The 19,745-nt window shown below is 40.4% G+C and overlaps 1 protein-coding gene across 2 annotated transcripts in view; it reads left to right on the top strand.

The window, feature by feature from the left end:
* Positions 1 to 19,745, top strand: part of prkg3 (protein kinase cGMP-dependent 3) — a 181,874-nt gene that overhangs the window by 101,748 nt on the left and 60,381 nt on the right. For both annotated transcript variants that reach the window (XM_013138456.4, XM_013138454.4), the window contains exons 10-14: positions 17,826 to 17,914; positions 18,035 to 18,100; positions 18,189 to 18,233; positions 18,319 to 18,472; positions 18,620 to 18,756. In XM_013138456.4, the coding sequence (XP_012993910.2) occupies positions 17,826 to 17,914; positions 18,035 to 18,100; positions 18,189 to 18,233; positions 18,319 to 18,472; positions 18,620 to 18,756 (491 nt within the window). The remainder of the gene's footprint in view (positions 1 to 17,825; positions 17,915 to 18,034; positions 18,101 to 18,188; positions 18,234 to 18,318; positions 18,473 to 18,619; positions 18,757 to 19,745) is intronic.

The following is a 19,745-nucleotide window of genomic DNA, read 5'->3' as shown; positions in this document are numbered from 1 at the left end:
CCAGGATTTGCAGGATCATGTCATTTACATTGACTGCGATCAGCATGGGTGACGGGGGTTTTTACATAACACTGCCGAGTACCTCGTCGAGACATGTCTATCCAAACAATTCGCGTTCGAGCTATACCACAAAAGTTGCCAAAGGTATAGATTTGAAATGTGATTGGGAACTATCTTTGATAGATTTCCAATACCCGCATACGTGGAAGACTTTCACATCTCATCTTCATCTGCATCCGCTTATCCGGTATTGGGTCGCGGGGATAGCAGCTCCAGCAGGGGACCCCAAACTTCCCTTTCCCGAGCCACATTTGCCAGCTCTGACTGGGGGATCCCGAGGCGTTCCCAGGCCAGTGTCAAAATATTATCTCTCCACCTAGTCCTGGCCCTACCCCGAGGTCTCCTTCCAGCTGGACGTGCCTGGGTCATCCTTACCAGATGCCCGAACCACCTCAACTGGCTCCTTTCGATGCAAAGGAGCAGCCGCTCTACTCCGAGTTCCTCACGGATGGCTATGCTTCTCACCCTATCCCTAAGGGAGAAGCCAGCCACCATTCTGAGAATACCCATTTAAGCCGCTTGTACTTGCGATCTTGTTCTTTCGGTCATGACCCATCCTTCATGACCATAGGTGAGGGTAGGAACAAAAATGTACCGGTATATCGAGAGCTTTGCCTTCCGGCTCAGCTTTCTTTTTGTCACAACGGTGCGGTAAAGCAAATGCAATACCGCCACCGCTGCTCCGATTCTCCGGCCAATCTCCCGCTCCATTGTCCCCTCACTCACGAACAAGACCCCGAGATACTTGAACTCCTTTACTTGGGGTAACGCCTCATTCCATACTCGGAGGAGGCACTCCATCGGTTTCCTGCTGAGAACCATGGCCTCAGATTTAGGTGCTAATCCTCATCCCAACCGCTTCGCACTTGGCATGCGAACCGGTCCAGTGAGTTTCCACCGAACTGCAACCCCTCCCCACTCCGACTACGCCTCGATATCCTGTCCATAAAAGTTACAAACAGGATTGGTGAAAAAGCGCAGCCCTGGCGCAGGCCAACCCCCACCTGGAACAAGTCCGACTTACTACCGAGAACCCGAACACAGCTCTCACTTTGGACATACAGGGATTGGATAGCCCTAAGGAAGGGACCGCCTCACCCCATACTTCCGCAGCACCTCCCACGGTATCTCCCGGGGGACCCCGTCATACGCCTTCTCCAGATCCACAAAACACATGTAGACTGGTTGGGCATATTCCCAGGCCTCCTCCAGGATCCTTGCAAGAGTAAAGAGCTGGTCGGTATCCGCATTGTTTCTCTTCAATCTGAGGTTCGACTATCTGCCGAACCCTCCTTTCCAGTACCTTTGAGTAGACTTTCCCAGGGAGGCTGAGAAGTGTGATACCCCTGTAATTGGCACACACGCTCTGGTCCCCCTTTTTGAACAGGGGAATTACCACCCCGGTCCGCCACTCCTTAGGCAATTTCCCCGACTCCCACGCAATGTGGAAAAGCCGTGTCATCCAAGACATCCCCTCCACACCCAAAGCTTTCAACATTTCTGGACGGATCTTGTCAATCCCCGGAGCTTTGCCACTGTGGAGTTGTTTGACTACCTCAAAAACACCTTGGTGCCGACAGAAAGTCCTTCTCCATGGCTTCCCCAAACTCCTACCGGCTGTTTTGCCTCTTTCACAGCAGAGGTCGCAGCCCTTCGGGTCTGTCGGTAAACTGCAACCATCTCCGGAGTCCTCTGGGATAACATATCCCGGAAGGCCTTCTTCTTCAGTCGGACGGCTTCCCTGACCACTGGTGTCCACCAGGGTGTTCGAGGGTTACCGCCCCTTGTTTTCTTTACCTTTACCGTGCAACACGAAAATATTTTGGCATTAAAATTATCCAGGAGTACATCAACTGACTCTGCACTTATTGTTGGAGAGATAGCTATGGCCTCCATAAACTGAGCATTGGCACTCTCTTTAATGTACATTTTCTTAACAGAAACAGAGTTTACTTTTAATATTTTGATCAGTGATTAAAAAAGACATGAAATTATCATCAGGGCCAAGTCTTTAACCATGACAGAGGATATATCGAGACCTTTGGACATGGTCTAGAATGTGATCAAGAATGTAGCCTTGAGTGTGTGTACACTCTTTCACATGTTGAGTAAGATCAAAAGTGTCAAGTAGTGCAAAAAGTCCTTTGGCTTTATTGTCCATATTATTATCTATATGGATGTTAAAATCCCCTGTTATAATAAACAAGTTATAATGAACAGATATAACAGAGAAGTTCAGCAAGATTATCAATAATATTTACAGAATGTCATAGAGGTCTGTAAATGGTTAAAAACAAAATTTTGGGAGCTCCCTTCAATGTAAAACAGGTATTCAAAAGACAAAATTAATAAGTGTATTTTCTTTGCACTGGAACGTATCTTTGAATAGGGCAGCCACTCCTCTTTCCTTGATGCCATTTCGACACATAATCATAACCACATTTTTTGGGTTCTGTCTCCTTGAGAACAGTAGCACTACAGTTTTTTGTTAGCCAGGTTTCAGTGAGAAACATAAAATCTTGTAGGTTGTATTATAATGTCATTTACCAAGAATGATTAGTTGGCAAGAGAGCTGATATTGAGTAAAGACAGCTTAATAGAGATTCCTGGACTAGTAGGTTGACATGTTACAGATAACAGATTAGACAGGTTTAATTCATTATTTGCATGCCCTCGATTCCTTCTATTTCAAATCAATACAGGAATAGAGATACTGTGTCCCAGCTTGTTCTCAAGACCGTCTGCATTGCTATTTTTACAATATGAGGGACCTGAAGCACAACACTGAGTATATTCTGTGCTCTGTGGAGATAAAGGACAAGGTTGTTGATGATGTGGCAGTTGTCTAATCAATCGTTTTAAATGGGGGGTAAAGATGAGCTCTGCTCTTTTTGGGTAGAACTTCTGGAAGCATTGGGTGATTTTATGCCTCGTTTCCACTGGTGTTTTACCTTAAAGTCCAGAATTTTTTCTGTTTCCATTGACACAGGCCAGCGCCAGTCGGCCACTAGGCCATGGCCGAGTAGCCCAGCTCTCACTTTAGGACTTTAGGACTTAGGACAGGGTTTGCGGGTTGATGTGTTACAGGCTTTGAAAACGCGGCATGTTGTGCTTTTTAAATAGCGATGTGTATCTTTTGCATCAGGCTTCTTGCAATGTTTTTCATCCAATCTAACAAACAGATCCCTGATAAAACAAAGAAAATAAAGCAACAGTTAGGGAAGCAAAGACTCAGAACTGAAACAGTCGAGCAAAGGTGATACAAAGCCACTGACTCAATAGAGATATGGAGTGCTGAGACCAGGACGTAGCCTACTGAAACTATAACAACACAGAATTACCTCTGAATTCTCTCAAATCCTTCTATTAAAGGTAGATAGTTTTGAAAAAATGCTTGTATTAAACTAAATACTGAATATGCTGGCTTTGTTGTGTATGTGAAGTAACCGGTCCCAGGAGTTTCAGTAAGAAATGTATTTTATTCCTCAAGTTCCAAAGCTGTATTATAAACATACTGAGCATGGTGCAATTGTTTATTTTACTGCAGAAAAAAATAAATGGTGTTGATAAGGTACTCCTTCCTCACCCGAGCCCCTCCTTTATGAGGTACCATTTAAGCCCAAAATATGTCCACTGTTATGTCTATATTTTTGTTCAAATGTTCGATGTTGTCTAAATTGTCGTCTGTTTTGTCGTTACAATGTGCATTTGGTATTGCATTTCCTTTAAGTTTATGTTGTTGACTACTTTGGATTTGTGGTTGTTACTGCTCTGTCGTTACCACGGGCATTTATATGAATCTTTGTCGACTCCTAAATTGTCCATCATCCGACCTCCCTCACATTTTGATCACGTGAAGTGCGCTACACATCTTTGGATTTACTGAAAGTGGTTTTTTTTTACAGTTTTAACAATTTGTTACAGTATCCTCTTAACTTTTGTTGATTATACTTTATTTTTACTAGTATGTGTCATAGAGCTAAACATAACTAGTTTATTCACTTTGCATTAATGATCGCACTCAAACACACACAACCCAAGTGCCTGCGAAATGACCGTCCATCCCACACAAATTTAACATCAACTAGATAACACATTTTAAAGGTATATATACTAATACACATTGTCATGGATAAAAGCTGTACACATCCCCTTCCCACTTTGTAAGTATTCTAAACCTAGAAAAAACATCCTACATTGAAGAATCACCGTTTATATATTTTTGGCAATGATTCATTGAAATAACTTGCTGAAGCATTATGCAACACCAAATGTGGCTTGTTAACTAGACCAATAAAACAGATCAACATTAAAGTTTCAATTACAACAACATGTCAGTCTTTTAATATATGCAAGTCAATTTAAATCAAAACAATTGTTACAAGAGATGACATTGCCTAAAATGATAATATTGCCATTAAAGTTGCTCAGTGTTAGGTTACACGTTTCACTGGCTCTATCTAATATTCAGACAGAACATTTTACATTGTAAAGACAATTTTAAATTGTTTCAGATTTTTTTTTAAACACCACACAATGTTAGCTAAAATGGTGATGCCCAATCCTCCTGTAGGGAATGGGTATCAGAAATAAATAAAAAGAGACAACAGACATAAGACACCCGACTACAGCACAGTAGAAACAAAGATACATTACAACCAACCACGTAGAGAGACACCACTAAACTACATTACAACCAACCACATAGAGAGACACCACTAAACTACACTGCTCAAAGAAATTAAGGGAGCGTAATCATCACAGTATAACACCAAGTCAATTAAACTTAAGGGATATCAATCTGTCTAGTTAGGAAGCATAAGCAATTGTGAAACAATGTAATCTGTTTTGATGCAAGTGACAGTGATAACAGGTGCACTGGAGAGCGTGAGGCAGTACCTACAGCCCATTCAGGTTTCACAACTAATCGAGCTCCACCAGGATGGCACATCCAAATGTGCCGTCACAAGAAGGATTGCTTTGTCTCCCAGGACAGTCTCAAGCGCATGGAGGAGATACCAGGAGACGGGCCATAACACAAGGAGTGCTGGACAGGCCCGTAGAAGGACATCAACCCAGTAGCAGGACCGTTCTGCTCTTTTTTACGAGGAGGAACAGGAGGAGCACTGCAACATCATCCTGCATGACCGGTTTGGTGGTGGGTCAGTGATTAGGAGGCATATCCTTTGAGTGTCGCACAGATCTTCATTTAATAGCCAACAGTAACCTGAGTGCTGTTAGGTATCTGACGCTGGTGCAGTGGACCCTGGGTCCCTCCTGGTGCAGGACAATGCCGGCCTCATGTGGCCAGACTGTGTAGGCAGTTCCTGGATTACAAAGGCATTGATGCCATTGACTGGCTCTCACGTTCCCCAGACCTGAATACAATTGAGAACATCTGGGAAGTTATGTATCGGTGCATCAGATGGCGCCAAGTAGCGCCACAGACTGTCCTGGAGCTCACTGATGCTCTGATCCAGGTCTGGGAGGAGATCCCCAGGACACCATCCACCGTCTCAGATAGGAGCATGCCCAGACTTTGTTTGGAGTGCAAACAGTCACGTGGGGGCCATACACACTTCTGAGTCACATTATGAGTTGCCGTGATGAAATTCACGTAAGTTGGAACAGCCTGTGATTTCAATTGTTTACTTTGATTTTTGATGTGAGTTTGAATCCAGCCCTCAATAGGTTGGTAATTTTGGTTTCCATTGGCCATTATGTCATTTTGTTCTCAACGAATTACACAATGCACAGTGAAGATTTTGATCTTTAATATATTTCTTTCATCAAGACCAAATGTGTGAATTAAGTGTTCCCTTAATTTTCTTTGAGCAGTGTAAATTAACACCAAGCACATGGAGAAACAGCACTAAACTACAATAACACCAGCACATAGGGAGACACCACTAAATTACAAAAGACAACAGAGCATGACCACAGGGCATGATAACAGCATATATGATAAAAAACAGACCAGCCAGCAGAGAATATAAAAGCAATACAGCCAGGACACAGACCTATTTAGACAATAGGCAAAGACAACAACAGGAAAAAACTGTAGAATGGCAATGAACAGGCACATCCCATGAAGCAGTTACAGGTGTCTGAATGTGTTTTTAAAAGTGGGAATGTTGAAAAAGTAGATTGTTTTATTTTGTAGTTGATTACAATCGCTACGTGTGGAGAACTGAAAGGAGGAGTGACAGAAAGATGTTGGCTTTTTATGACGACCTTGCAAGTCACTAGGGTAGGCTTCCATCATTCCCAAAAGTTGTAAGTAAGACTTTGCACCTGTCGCTATTGGCATCTGTAAAGGTCATCATCATTAAATGGACCAGGAAGTGAAGGAGGGTTGACCTGCGTGAAGTTGGCCCCCCCAACGTCGTCAAACTATGCTCAATCGTTTGTGCTCCGTTTGTGTCGGTTTGTGCTGTAATTGGGTTTTAAAATATTAGACAGAATTATAGACAATGACATCACCAGCACCCCCACATGCTCCAAATTCACCCAAAATAGTCTAGTTCGTTTGTGCTCCATTTGTGCTGGTTTGTGCTGTAAAAAGTTTCGTTTGTGCTGCTTCGGATTTTTAGATATTAAAATAATATTTTTTGGTCAATCTGAGGTCACTCAGCCCCCCCACATGCTCCAAATTCACCCAAAATAGTCTTGTTCGTTTGTGCTTTGTTTGTGCCATTAAAGTTTTTGTTTGTGCTGCGTTGGGTTTTAAAATATCAGAAATTAAATCAAATTAATGTTAATATTTATTAGACCTATAGGTTGACTGAATAAAATAGATAAATCAATGGTCACAAGATCAAAAATAGTTACAGACAGCTCTGTAATTTTTGTGTGAAGTTAGTCAGTACCTATATGCCTATGAGCATTTTATTTCGGTTTTGTCTATTCAATCTCTAAAATGTTGATGCTAATAAAGATGCAACTTCTTATCAGTGTTTTTTGTAGTCCTGTATGTTTAATAAAAAACGTCATGTTGTTCGTATATTAGGCCTATGTCTCTTTTTTTCTGCCACTCTCTCTCTCTGAGAAAAATGGATTTGTGCGCGATGTGCCATCAATTTGTAGTTAAATGTACTTCAGCATTTTGGGCAAGAAAACAGCTAAACTATCCTCGAGGCGAGTACACTTAAAGTAGAATTGACGAAGACGTTCTATCACAATTTGTTGACTAAACAATTCTTCACTTCAGTGTCTCCTGATTGTATTTTATTTTTTTAATTATTTTGTTGAACATTTGTATGTCATAAACTCTTGTTTTCCTACGCCTGTTAGGAGAAGTAGTGTGCTATTTTATGGAAGTTTGCACTCAAGTCTATTATTTTGTGTGGTATCTTTTGAAGACAGATTGTAACTTGTCAGTATTAAGTGTTTTTACGTTTTTAAAGGTATTTTTTTGTGGTTAATGGAATGTTCGATAGTACATAATTAGATTTGAAAAGTTAAATCATTTTGACTTAATTGAGTCATGAGTTTCCACATACGTAGTAGTAGTAGTAGTAGTAGTAGTAGTAGTAGTAGTAGTAGTAGTAGTAGTAGTAGTAGTAGTAGTAGTAGTAGTAATTAAATTATATATACACACAGAAACATAAATACACACAGTAGCCTACCAGTGAAAAGTTTTAAAAAGTGTTTCTCAAAGTTTTATGCTCACTAAGGCTATATTTATTTTATCAAAAATACAGTAATATTGTGAAATATTATTCCAATAATACTGCAGTTTTATATGTGAATATATAGTAAAGTGTAATTTATTCCTGTAATCAAAGCAGATTTTTTAACATAATTAGTTCAGTGTCACATGATCCTTCAGAAAACATTCTAAAATAGCTAGCCTACTGATGTTATCAATTTGATGCTCAAGAAACATTATCAATTTTGAAAAGATTTGTTATTTTCTTCTTCTGAAAACCAATATATACGACAATTCAAAGATTTTGGTTAAGTAATGTAGCCTATATAAAAAAATATATATATATATGTTATTTAGCAAGGACGTAATAAATGAATAAAAGGTTGATCAACATTGATCAAAATTAAGAACCTTTCTTAACTGAGCACCAATAATAATTGAGCATACAATCAACATTTTACTATGATTTCTAATGAATCATGTGAAATTGAAAACTGGAGTAGGTCTAATGATACAGAAAATTCTGCTTTAACATCGCAGGAATAAATTACATTGTAATTATACATATAATATAATAACCAAAAATAGCTACAAAATAGCAAATAGCTTGTAATAATATTTCACAATATCAGTATGTTCAATAATAAATAAAAAGTCATAGTGAGTTTGAGACATATAGGCCTATGGACTTTACAATACACACGTGTATTGTCACAGCAAACCGATTATGGTGCGTGTATTTTTGACAATTTTTATATTATTAACAAAACACAGCATACAGTAAGTAAAAACACTTACCTTGAAGTTTCTGTTGCATCCACACATCCTGTGATCCGCATCAGTTTGTTAAAAGTTGAAAACGCACAGGATAACAGTAACCTATAAGTGAATATTGTGATTTGGTCTGCCGATTCTTTAGGTCTTACCTTGTTACTTCAGCTAGCCTACTGTTAAAAAAAACAGTAGGCTAGCTGGTCTATAATTCTCTCTCATTCAGTGTCTTTCCCATTCAGTTAGTTGTGCACAGACGGAGCACAAACGAACGAGAATTTGGAGCGTGTGGGGGCTGGTGACATCATTGTCTATAATTTAATGTCTAATATTTTAAAACCCAAAGCAGCGCAAACGAAAACTTTACCGGCACAAACCAGCACAAACGAAGCACAAACGATCAAGACAATTTGGGGTGAATTTGGAGCATGTGGGGGGGCTGAGTGACCTCAGAATGACCTATAAATATTATTTTAATATCTAAAAAACGGAAGCAGCACAAACAAAACTTTTTACAGCACAAATCAGCACAAACGATTGAGCATAGTTTGACGACGTTTTGCGTTGGGGGGGGGCAACTTCACGCAAGTAGGCTTACCAACCTTCTGGGTGAGAAGCGTAGCTGGGTTAAGGATGACTGGCTGGTCAGGGTCGATGGAGACCGAGGTTAAGGGCCTTGTGTTGATGATAGCAGTGACTTCTGCCATGAGTGTTGTCAGAACTTCGTGTCAAGTTTGCAGGTCCTGGCTTCAGAAACATGGCATCAGAATAAGGCGTGAGATGCCGATCATCCGTTCCCAGCTTCCTCCCATGTGCAAGGAATGGGTTAAACAGCCATGTGCATCTTCGCTCTGAAAGGTAGTCTTCGATGGGCTTTTCGTTGCAGCCTTTAGGGTCCAGTTGGAGTTCATTGCATGCTGCAACAGTCCAATCAAAGTTGCTTTACAGGAGCCCTGATGGCGAAGAAGCATCTTAGACCATTGATGAAACTGGAACAATCCATCGACTCAATGATCTCTATATGGATGGCGCGTGTGCTCATGCAGGTGAAGATGACTGCCCAACATTTGCTGTTCGCCTGTCCTCCTCTGGTCCTTCTCGACATCACAGACCAAAGACCATACACATCTAGCCCTACATTGGAGAAGGGAGGATCTGCTAATTTCTTGTTTCCGTCCAATTATCCAATATCCATCAGATCGAATGGCCCCTTCAGTGAGGTGGCAGCCTTGATGATGATGATATTGTGGCGACATGGTGTTTGCTGGGGACAATTACAGGATGCAAATCATCAGTCATGAGTTGGGCCTTTTCTAGACGACCCCCGACTCTAAGAAGACCACAATGGGTCAACGTAAGAGCATAATTTGCTGAGTGGACGCTTTGGAACAGACTTTCCTTCTTCAATAAGCTTTACAAGCTTTACTCTGAGATACTTGTCGGTGAAGAATCTGATGTTGAGTTTTGTGTCAAGCTCGTCTGAGATCATTTCGGCCACCTCAACCGCCAACACAGCAGCTCCTAACTTGAGCCTGGGGATAGTAAGATCTGGCTTTGGAGCATGTTTTACCTTCCCAAAGATGAAACACACTTCGCTCTTCCTGTCTGCATCTGTAGTTTTCAAGTAGTCAACAGCACTGATTGCTTTAAAAAATGCGTCACAAAAGAAGCACATCTCTTTCCCCTGAGCTCTGGAGAGTGGAAGGGATCTGTACAGCCTGGGAATCTTCAAACCACAGAGGTCTTGGAGTGAGTCGCTCCACTTTAACCAATTTGTGTTTCTCTTTGGGGAGGGGAGCATCCTATTCACTGGTGTCAGCTGTAAGCTCTCACAGGATAGAACAACCTTGAATACTGACGGGTGCAGCAAACCCGAGAGGATCATAAATGCGTTGATAGCACACCATGTGGAGTGAAGGGCTTCTTGCTGGGGGCAACTTGAAAGGTGAAAGTGTCTTTAAACAGGTCCCATCCCAGTCCCAGGCTGCATTGCATAGGGGGGAAATCCTGGCTAAAGTCTAGGTCCTGTAGGTTCTTAGTGAGGTCCTCCCCAGGAAAGGCTTGCATGACATCTATGCTGTTGGACACAATCTTGTTTGGATTGGGCTTTCAGTACGTCGATGGTTTTTGCCTCTGGCCTAAATTCGCCCTCTTCCACCAAGGCAGTCCTTTTAAGTCCATAAATGGCCACTGCAGGTGAAGGTCAGTTGCCGAACACATGGACCCTCTTGTGGAACTCCTTCACTTCGTTGTCCAACTGGTTTTCCTTAAACCACAAAAACACGGAGGTAGTCGCGATGGTCCTCTCTGACCAGAAAGCTATGGAAAATCTGCTGGATGTCGGCCATGACTGCTATTGGCGAAGTTCTGAAATGGATGAGAACACCAAGTAGGTTGTTGTTCAGGTCTGGACCCCTAAGGAGTACCTCGTTTAAGGATATGCCATTGAACTCTGCACTTGAGTCGAACACAACTGTGATTTGTTCTGGCTTCCGTGGGTGATACACTCCAAAGCTCGGTAAGTACCAGCATTCTTTGTCGATTTTGAGTGTAGGGGCTGGCTCAGCATGACCATTGTTGAAGATCTTCTCCATGAACTCTACGAAGTGATCCTTAATTTCAGATTTCTTTATCAGAGTTCGATGAAGAGACAAAAGATGATTGAAAGCCTGACTCCTGTTGTTGGGCAAACGCTGCCTAGGACACAGCCTAGAATGGTAGGGGAGCCACCCTGGTGCTGTCCTTGTCGGTTTTCTTCTCGGCGTGACTGTAGATGAAATCAACAAAGAACGAAAATGGTGGCTATTGAACGTGCTGTTCCCTTTTATACTTTGAGCCTTGAGCCGCCCTTTTATCTTGGAGGAAGTGAGGGAATTTATCCACAATAGGGTTTACACCTCTAGCTGTGTCGAGGAAACTGAGGCCAGGTAAGTGACCGTCGCTTTTTGCCCCCTGTATTTCAATATGGATGTCTCCAAGTTCTTGTAGGTGTTGATAGTCTTTGTTTAGAACCTTTGGGAAACTGTATAGCCTTGCAAAAAGAGGGGCTTCGATAGCCTCTAAGGAGCCGTAACGCTTACCCAACCTTTGCCACACCATATGCAGGCCAGTTGCTGGATGATTGACATGAGCTGCTCTAATCCTTTTGGCGTGTCGTTGTGACTCTAAACTGAGCCACTCGATGAGTAGGTCTAGTTGCTCGCTGGGTTTGAGGTTCAGTCCTTCGATAGCATTGCTGATACTACACTTCCAGGTAGGATCGTTTTCTGGTTGATCATCAAACACTAAGTCCTGCGGGGACAAGGTCCTGACGAGCTAGATATGTAGCAAAATCAGATGCGTCTAATGACTAGGGGCAGACTTTTGATGGATTGCATACTCTAGGCAGATTGACATAGGGATGGTCATTCGAAAGTTCGTGGAGGTATAGAGGCTCAGAACCAGGACCTGGTCGCCAGGTCGAGGGGCTCGCTAAGGAGCTGATTGTCCGACATTGTTTAGCTCAACTGCGATGTGTTATGTCTCTATATGGTAGGGATGCTCTTGACATGAGGGGGTCTTTTCACTCTTTTGCCCTCGCTATGCGTTTGTGTACACAGCTATGCAGAGAGGCAAACTCTCTCCCATTAAGGACCCAAGACAGGAGATGCCTTCAAGTATTTTTAATGGAAGCCGTGTGAAACTGTTACAGTACAGAAATATGTTTCAATTTCGTGCTCATACAGAATATTTACACATGATATAACTCCAATGTACAATAAATGCATGTAATTGAACCACCATGTTCGACACTATGATTTTGGCATGCAGCCCACTACAGATACATGACATCAAGAATGCCAATAAAGATTTAGATAAAATCTATAGCAATAGCTTATATAACCAACTTAGATAAACAGGCTGAGGTAAGTATAACAGCATGACATGCCTATCAAACATACGACTAAACCCAAACTAGCATACAAAAAAACAGGTAATCTCAAAATGTGCAAATACTAGAAAATGTTATTGAAATTATCTTAATTGTGGGATTTAGAAACAGAATACTCACATATTATGCTTTGACAACGGCATGTAAATGGAGATGTTCACAGATGCAACTTAGCTGCATTCCCCATTGTGGTTTATAACAAAATGGAGACTTAAATGCCAGAAGTATTATTACAGTACTGACCAGTAGACGGCTTCGGACCCAATGCTCAGGGCAGAATACAGGCCAATGCAGGCCCATATTGGCCAATTTGACCTAAAGCCTAAACTCCACATGATGTATTGCATAATTACTGAGATATAAAACGTTTATTCACAAGTCTCGTAATGGAATAGATTATATTGGGGTAAACTGGAGTGCAGGCTTTTAAAACCATTTAAGCCATTTAACCGCATTTTCTTTCAATGTGCTGATTTTGTCTATGAGTCCTTGAATATTAGGCCTAGATGCTTGATCGTGGAATCTTGTTTTGTTTTCTCCTATAGAAGTAGAACGGTATCAGCACCTCCATATATCAAGATATCACCCCCTTAGCACCTCCTGTGAACATTATCAAAATAAGTTCAAAATAAAAACAAGACTATTAGATTTATTCTGAACAGAGATGGGGACAAGTCACACATGGTCAAGTCCAAGCAAGTCTCAAGTCTTAATCATCAAGTCTCGATTCAAGTCTCAAGTCACAGTTCAGATAAATCAAGCAAGTCAAGTCAAGGGTTCACCCTAAGCAAGTCAAGTCGAGTCCTTATATGTTTCAAGTCAAGTCACAGTACTAAAGAGATGAACACACACACACACACACACACACACACACACACACACACACACACACACAGTCCTCTGTTTCTGACGTGCGCTTGGTGCGAAGCTCGATTTCAAAATCAAATATTTTTCTCCTCAGCGGTACAATTTTTTGGGGGGGACGAAGCGGAGGGATCTTGAATCAGCCTGAAGGGGTTGTATTCGCTATAACAACCGCCTCGCTATACCTTATCCCGCTTATTACATGGCTACCTACCAAATAAATCAATAATTTGACACAAAATATTGATTTCAAAAGGAATTTATTGATTTAAAAACGATTGTATTGCTTCCTCTAAAGAAAATAGTCCGTTCCGTCTCTGGTTAGAATCCTGCTGCGTCCATAGCAACGCGCTGTTTTTAATGGCAACGGTCTGTTATCAAGAAATAACACGCATTCTGCACTGTAATTCAGCCAATACATCTAATAAGGGCTAATAATAACAACCTTATAAACTAATTATTGTGACTGAAAAACTGCCTAATATGTAATTACGCTGTAATTATTCTTGTCTGTATGAGTACAAAAAAAAAAACCTCTTCGAAATGTTTAGGTGCTATTAATCACACCGGCGCCTCCATGTTAGCCTTTCATGCAGTAAAGTTAACTGTTATGGTGTAAGCACAATTACTTTTAGTTTCCACACGCAGTCCACAAACACTTGAAAATGCGCACATTTAATACAGACATTATGGCCTACGTGTAATAATATACATGCCCGCTCATTTTAAGATGCCCATCAACATTAAAATTCAGGCTATGCCACTGTTATAGTCAAATTCCCTTACATCTATTTACCAGATGTATTCTGTAATGATAATAGTCACATTTCTAACAAGGAAAAATTAAATAAAATATGCAACCAAGGCCAAATTATGACAAACAAAAGATTAATTCATTACTTAATCGTTATAGATCTTAGTGAAACGGAGATTACTTTCTTACCTTTCCTTGTGGTTCTTAAAATGACGAATGGAATTTGACGTTGTTGTATATTTTGCATCTGGCAAATCTTTTTTATTCACACGGTCCAGTTCAAAGTCCTTGTATCCAAACGATACTATTTGTGGAGCTCGACTAACGTTACTGTCTGCCATGTTTGAATTGTGATGTCAGCGTTAAAGGCACTTACACTGATTAGTGCTGCTGATGTCACAACATAAAATAATTGTATTGCTGTTTGTTTATTATAACAAAGTCATTGGCGAGTCTTCCATTTCAAGTCAAGTCAAGTCTCAAGTAACTTGTTCTCAAGTCAAGTCATTTTCATACTTTAATCAAGCAAGTCACAAGTCCTGAAATTGTGACTTGAGTCCCCCACCTCTGATTCTGAAGAATTTGCATGTGGTGAATTTTAATTTAATTTGTTTTTTTAGCCTAATAAAAATGCTGTAGTGTGTGTTCTTTGAAGATATCATTTTTTTCCTTTTTCTATCATAAGACCTGAAATACAAACACATTGTATTCCTCTAATTCATTTGACATTTAAAACAAACAAATCCTGTAATTCATAATTCTTTAGACTATTGAATGCTAACGAAGCTAAACCCCAACCACACGGATGGTGGGTTTTTGACAGGCCTGGTGGTTCTAAACTAGTGTAAATGTCACAACAGGTGGTGTAGTGCAGTGTTGCTTAAACAAGGAACCAGGTGCAGGCAGGGGTAGTCGGTGTGGATTCATTAATATTACAAGAAATAAACAAAACACTGAGCACAAAAACACACAAAGCAAAGGACTGACTAAAGCAGCAAAAAACGACAATATGAAATGGTACAAGTACTTACAATAACAGCAACACACACACACACACACACACACACACACACACACACACACACACACACACACACACACACACACACACACACCACACACACACACACACACAACATCCAAACACGACAAGAACAATGAGCCACAATGTGGGGAGCAGAGGGGAAACATATATACACATACAAACGATTCAAATTGGGACCTGGTGTGAAGGATTGAAAACCTGTGACAGTCCAGGATGTGTTCGTGAGAATATGGGAACTTGAGAAAGTATGGCACGGTGGCGCTGCTGCTCACCGCACCATGACAGTAAATCCTGTATTTGGTTATATGTGGAAATAATTATTAGTAAAATATAATTTTACTGACAAGATAAGCCAGTCCTAATAAGGATATTATTTATTTCTCCAACAACCTAACTCAAATTTTTAAGCTTAATTCTGTGTTGTAGAACAAAAAAAACCGGAAGTGAAAATGTATTGCAATAAGATGCGTTCTTCTACCATACTCTACTTCAAAACCATGATCTAAGCAAATAGCTGTGCTTTGTATTATATTATTTATTAAGATAATTTAAGTGTTTAAACAAAAGTAATAATTTCTATGTTGGCTATTAGTGTTTCTTTACAAAACACATCGTAATTATAACAGTGATGAAGACGTAACTGGAAACATTTAGCTTTAAAATTAAACCTGTTAAGAGCTGTAATGTTAGGAACATTGTAAACATTGTCAGCAACTATCTTCAGGAACGATTTTTGAGAAATAAAGGCATTTCCACTGTTGTAGCTCCCACATGCTTTGGAATAGTGCAATCACAGTTTGACGCATCTACCACATTGCTGATGCAATCTACCTGATCTTACCATGGTAAGAAAACACTGTAATTAGATGAGCGAAATCTGTATGTGGGTTGTCCTACATTTTGCAGTTCAAAGTTGTTAATTTTCATGTATAAAAATGCTGAGCAGGCACAGTTGACCTCAGTTTTTAATCAAAATGGGAAGAGGAAAGAGGTTTCATTAATGGGTTTCTTCCAGGATGACAATGCCCCCATCCACAGGGAACGAGGGGTCCCTGAATGATTTAAATATGATGTGAATAATATGTTATGGCCTCTTGAAGTCATCAGACCTCCACCCATTGGACAGACATGTTAGACATGTCCACAACCATCACTAACACACCAAATGAGTGAATATCTTTTAGAAAAAAGGTTTTCCACCTCTCGAGTAGAGTTCCAGAGACTAGAATCAATGCAAATGTGGGTTGAAGCTTTTTCTATTGGCTTGTGGTGACCCCACTTCAACTTGCCAGTGTACCAACCACCGGCCAGAGAGTGATGCAGGACGCACCTGTTTTCACTTATTCATTAGTTGTGTATGTATTGAGTTCTTTGCCACTGCACATCACAGATTATTGTTTGTCATACCGAACGTGAGTGTTAGAGTACGTCTTACCCAGAACGCAGAGAAATCACACAGACCACATAAGGTAGGTTAAAAAAGGTTTTAGTGCAACGATTTTAGAATGTTTCTCAACGTATTACAAAGGGCCCAAGCTCATTTAAGATGGACTCAGGTGAAGAGGAAAACCATCCTGTGGTCTGACAAATCAAAATGTGAAATTATTTTTTGGAATCATGGACGCTGCATCCTCCAGGCTAAAGAGGAGAGGGACCATCCAGCTTGTTATCAGCGCACAGTTAAAAAGCCAGCATCCATGATGGTATGGGAGTGCATTAGTGCACTCTGCATGGGTGACTTGCAGATCTGTGAAAGCACCATTAATGCTGAACAATATATACAGGTTTTGGAGCAACATATGCTACCATCCAGACAACATATTTTCAGCAATTCAATGCCAAACCACATTCAACATGTATAACAACAGCATGGCTTCTTAGTAAAAGGGTCCTAGATTGGCCTGCCTGGAGTCCAGACCTTTCGCCCGTTGAAAACCATTGGGGCATAATGAAGTGAAAAATAAAACCAAGGAGACCCCGAACTGTTGTGCAGCTGAAATCTTGTTCTAAGCAAGAATAGGAATACATTTCACTTTCGAAACTACTGCAATAGGTCCTTTTGTTCCCAAATGCATACAGAGTATTGTTAAAAGAAGAGGTGATGCAGCAGTGGTAAACCTGCCCTTATCCCAACTTTTTTTAAATGTGTTGTTGGCATCAAATTCAAAATGGGCATGTATTTTTCCAAAAACAAGACAATTTCTCAGTTTCAACATTTGATATGTTGTCTTTGTACTATTTTCATTTAAATATAGGGATAAATTATTTGCACATCATTGCATTCTGTTTTTATTTGCATCATACGCAGCGTCCCATCATTTTTGGAAACGTGATTGTTTTGTAAATTACAATTCCTTGGTTAAATTAAATTAAAACGTAATTATTCAGTGTTTCTTTATTTCAAAATAACCTATATGCACAAAATAACATTTAATAGTAAATAATATATTACTCTTATTCAAAATCTCTTAATTTAGACATTATGAAGTATTCATTCAACGTTAGATACTAGGGTTGACATCAGGTGCATCATTGAGTCAACTCTAAAAATGAAAAAAGAGAACCTGAGGAACAAAAATCCTGAAGTACAAAAAGATGCATCCTGAGATGCATTTTTTATAAAATTAAGGATATCCATTGTCCAACAAAATACCGTAAAGCCCAATACAGATGATTAAAAAAATGCTTTATAAGTGAAAGGGCACCCGTTTTGCATAATGACCCACATTCTTTTATTTTCTGCCCTCAGGTCCTGGTCACCAAGATGATGAATGGGCAGCAAAAACAGATTCGCAAGATGGGCAAAGGGGAGCATTTTGGGGAATTGGCCCTCATACGGTAACCATGGAAACATTAGTACCTAAGGCAATTTAAAGACTTTCTGTAAATTTAAAATCCCCTGATGTTAGGAAGCTAATAGTGTGGATGTTCATATGTGTGGATCCATGTAACCTACAGTGAGATCCTGAGGACTGCAAGCTGTACTGCTGTTGGGCCTGTGACCTGCTTCTCCATTGATAAGGAGTGAGTCCAAACAAGTCAAATTACATTTCTCAATCAATTGGTTTATGCATTGATTGGATTAATGATTGCACTTTCATTGCACTTCCAGGGTGTTTGAGGAGACAATCCCCATTGAACACCTGAAGCTTCATGAGTACTGTACCCTTCACTTCTTAGATCTATCTTCCCTACTGTATTCTAGTCTTGCAGTCTAACGGTTTTCTGTGTTCCACCATCAGCTCAGAGGTGTCGAATGAGCTAGATGTTCCAGGGAAGACCAGTGTTAGTTCCTCTCTGAGTCTAACGGACCTGATCCCTGTACTGTACCAGGAAGGGCGTTACCAGGGAGAACCTGTCACACTTGGAGTGGGCGGGTTTGGTCGTGTTGAACTGGTATGTTTGGTTTTGGTGTTTTGGCTATTAAATACACATTTTTTGGCTTAAGAAAGATTACTATCTACTTCAACATGCTTAAAATACAATATTTTTAATAAACGGATTGGATCATTTTAGATGTGGAACTGTTATTGTTATCCCCAGGTAACTACTCTGCAGGAGGGAAAGTACTTTGCTATGAAGCGAGTTAGTAAAAAGCACATTGTTGCCAAGCATCAGGAAGAACACGTCCTGTTTGAGAAAAGGATCCTGAAAGCCACTCAGAGTGACTTCATTGTCAGGTGAATGTAGGGCTCGATGAATCCTGAGTCCTCTAATCTATTAAATACTAATTGAACAGTAATTTCTGCTTGTGCTAGGTGACTTGTTGGTTTTCTTGATAGCTTTCTACAACCCTGATTGCAGAACCACTGACACCTTTTTTTTTACCTCATGATTGGCACAATCTCCCCAGAGTTTTGAAGCTGGTGCATGTTCTCAAGCAAACATTTAGGAATAATGAATCAACTGTCAGTTTAGAGATTTCTTAGGTTTGCATTTATGTGAAAAAGTAAGTACACCTCATAGCTTCAATTGCGGGCATTGCTTCCTTTGGCTGGTACAATATGGAATTCCTCATTGCCTGAATGACGTCAAGTTGGCCAGGTAATAAGGCCACAAAGCAGCCCCAACCATAATTCCCCCACCTCCTCACTATAAGCTTGGTATGAAGTTCTCCTGCTCTAAGACAGTGTTTTGTTTTCACTAAAGATGATGTCTGGCAATTGTAGCCAAACAACTCCACCTTTGATTCTCCAATTTTTATTCTGTTTACAGCACATTGTTCCAGTAGATTTGGTCTTCACCCTGGTGCTGTCTGGCAAACATCAGTAGTATATTGATAGTATTTTTTGAGAGCAAGGGCTTTTTCCTTTGTGCAGTCTCTTTCTGACAGTTGACTCATGCCCTGAAAGACATTGATCATGGCAAGAGAGGCATTAGATACCTTGATGTTACCCTGAGACTGCTTTGTGCACCTTTACTTCAGTTGTTGGCCTGAATTTGGTGTTATGACTGGGATTTTCTCAATTTGTAAATTAACCTGATGTTACTTCTACAGCTATGTTTTTTGATTATTTGGTTACTTTAAAGTAACAATCATTTTCCATGAGGTGTTTCCATTATATTGTCCACACCATGTATACTGCAACGTTTGGCAGCAAGCACATTTTTTACTGACGAAAATGTTCTGATAGGTGTTTTCCACGGTTATAATGTTATGATATTATAA

Source organism: Esox lucius, chromosome 18 (assembly GCF_011004845.1).
Source record: "Esox lucius isolate fEsoLuc1 chromosome 18, fEsoLuc1.pri, whole genome shotgun sequence".
NCBI classification, from domain to species: domain Eukaryota; kingdom Metazoa; phylum Chordata; class Actinopteri; order Esociformes; family Esocidae; genus Esox; species Esox lucius.
Note: the sequence above shows the minus strand (reverse complement) of the source record. Positions and strands in the feature narration are given on the sequence as shown.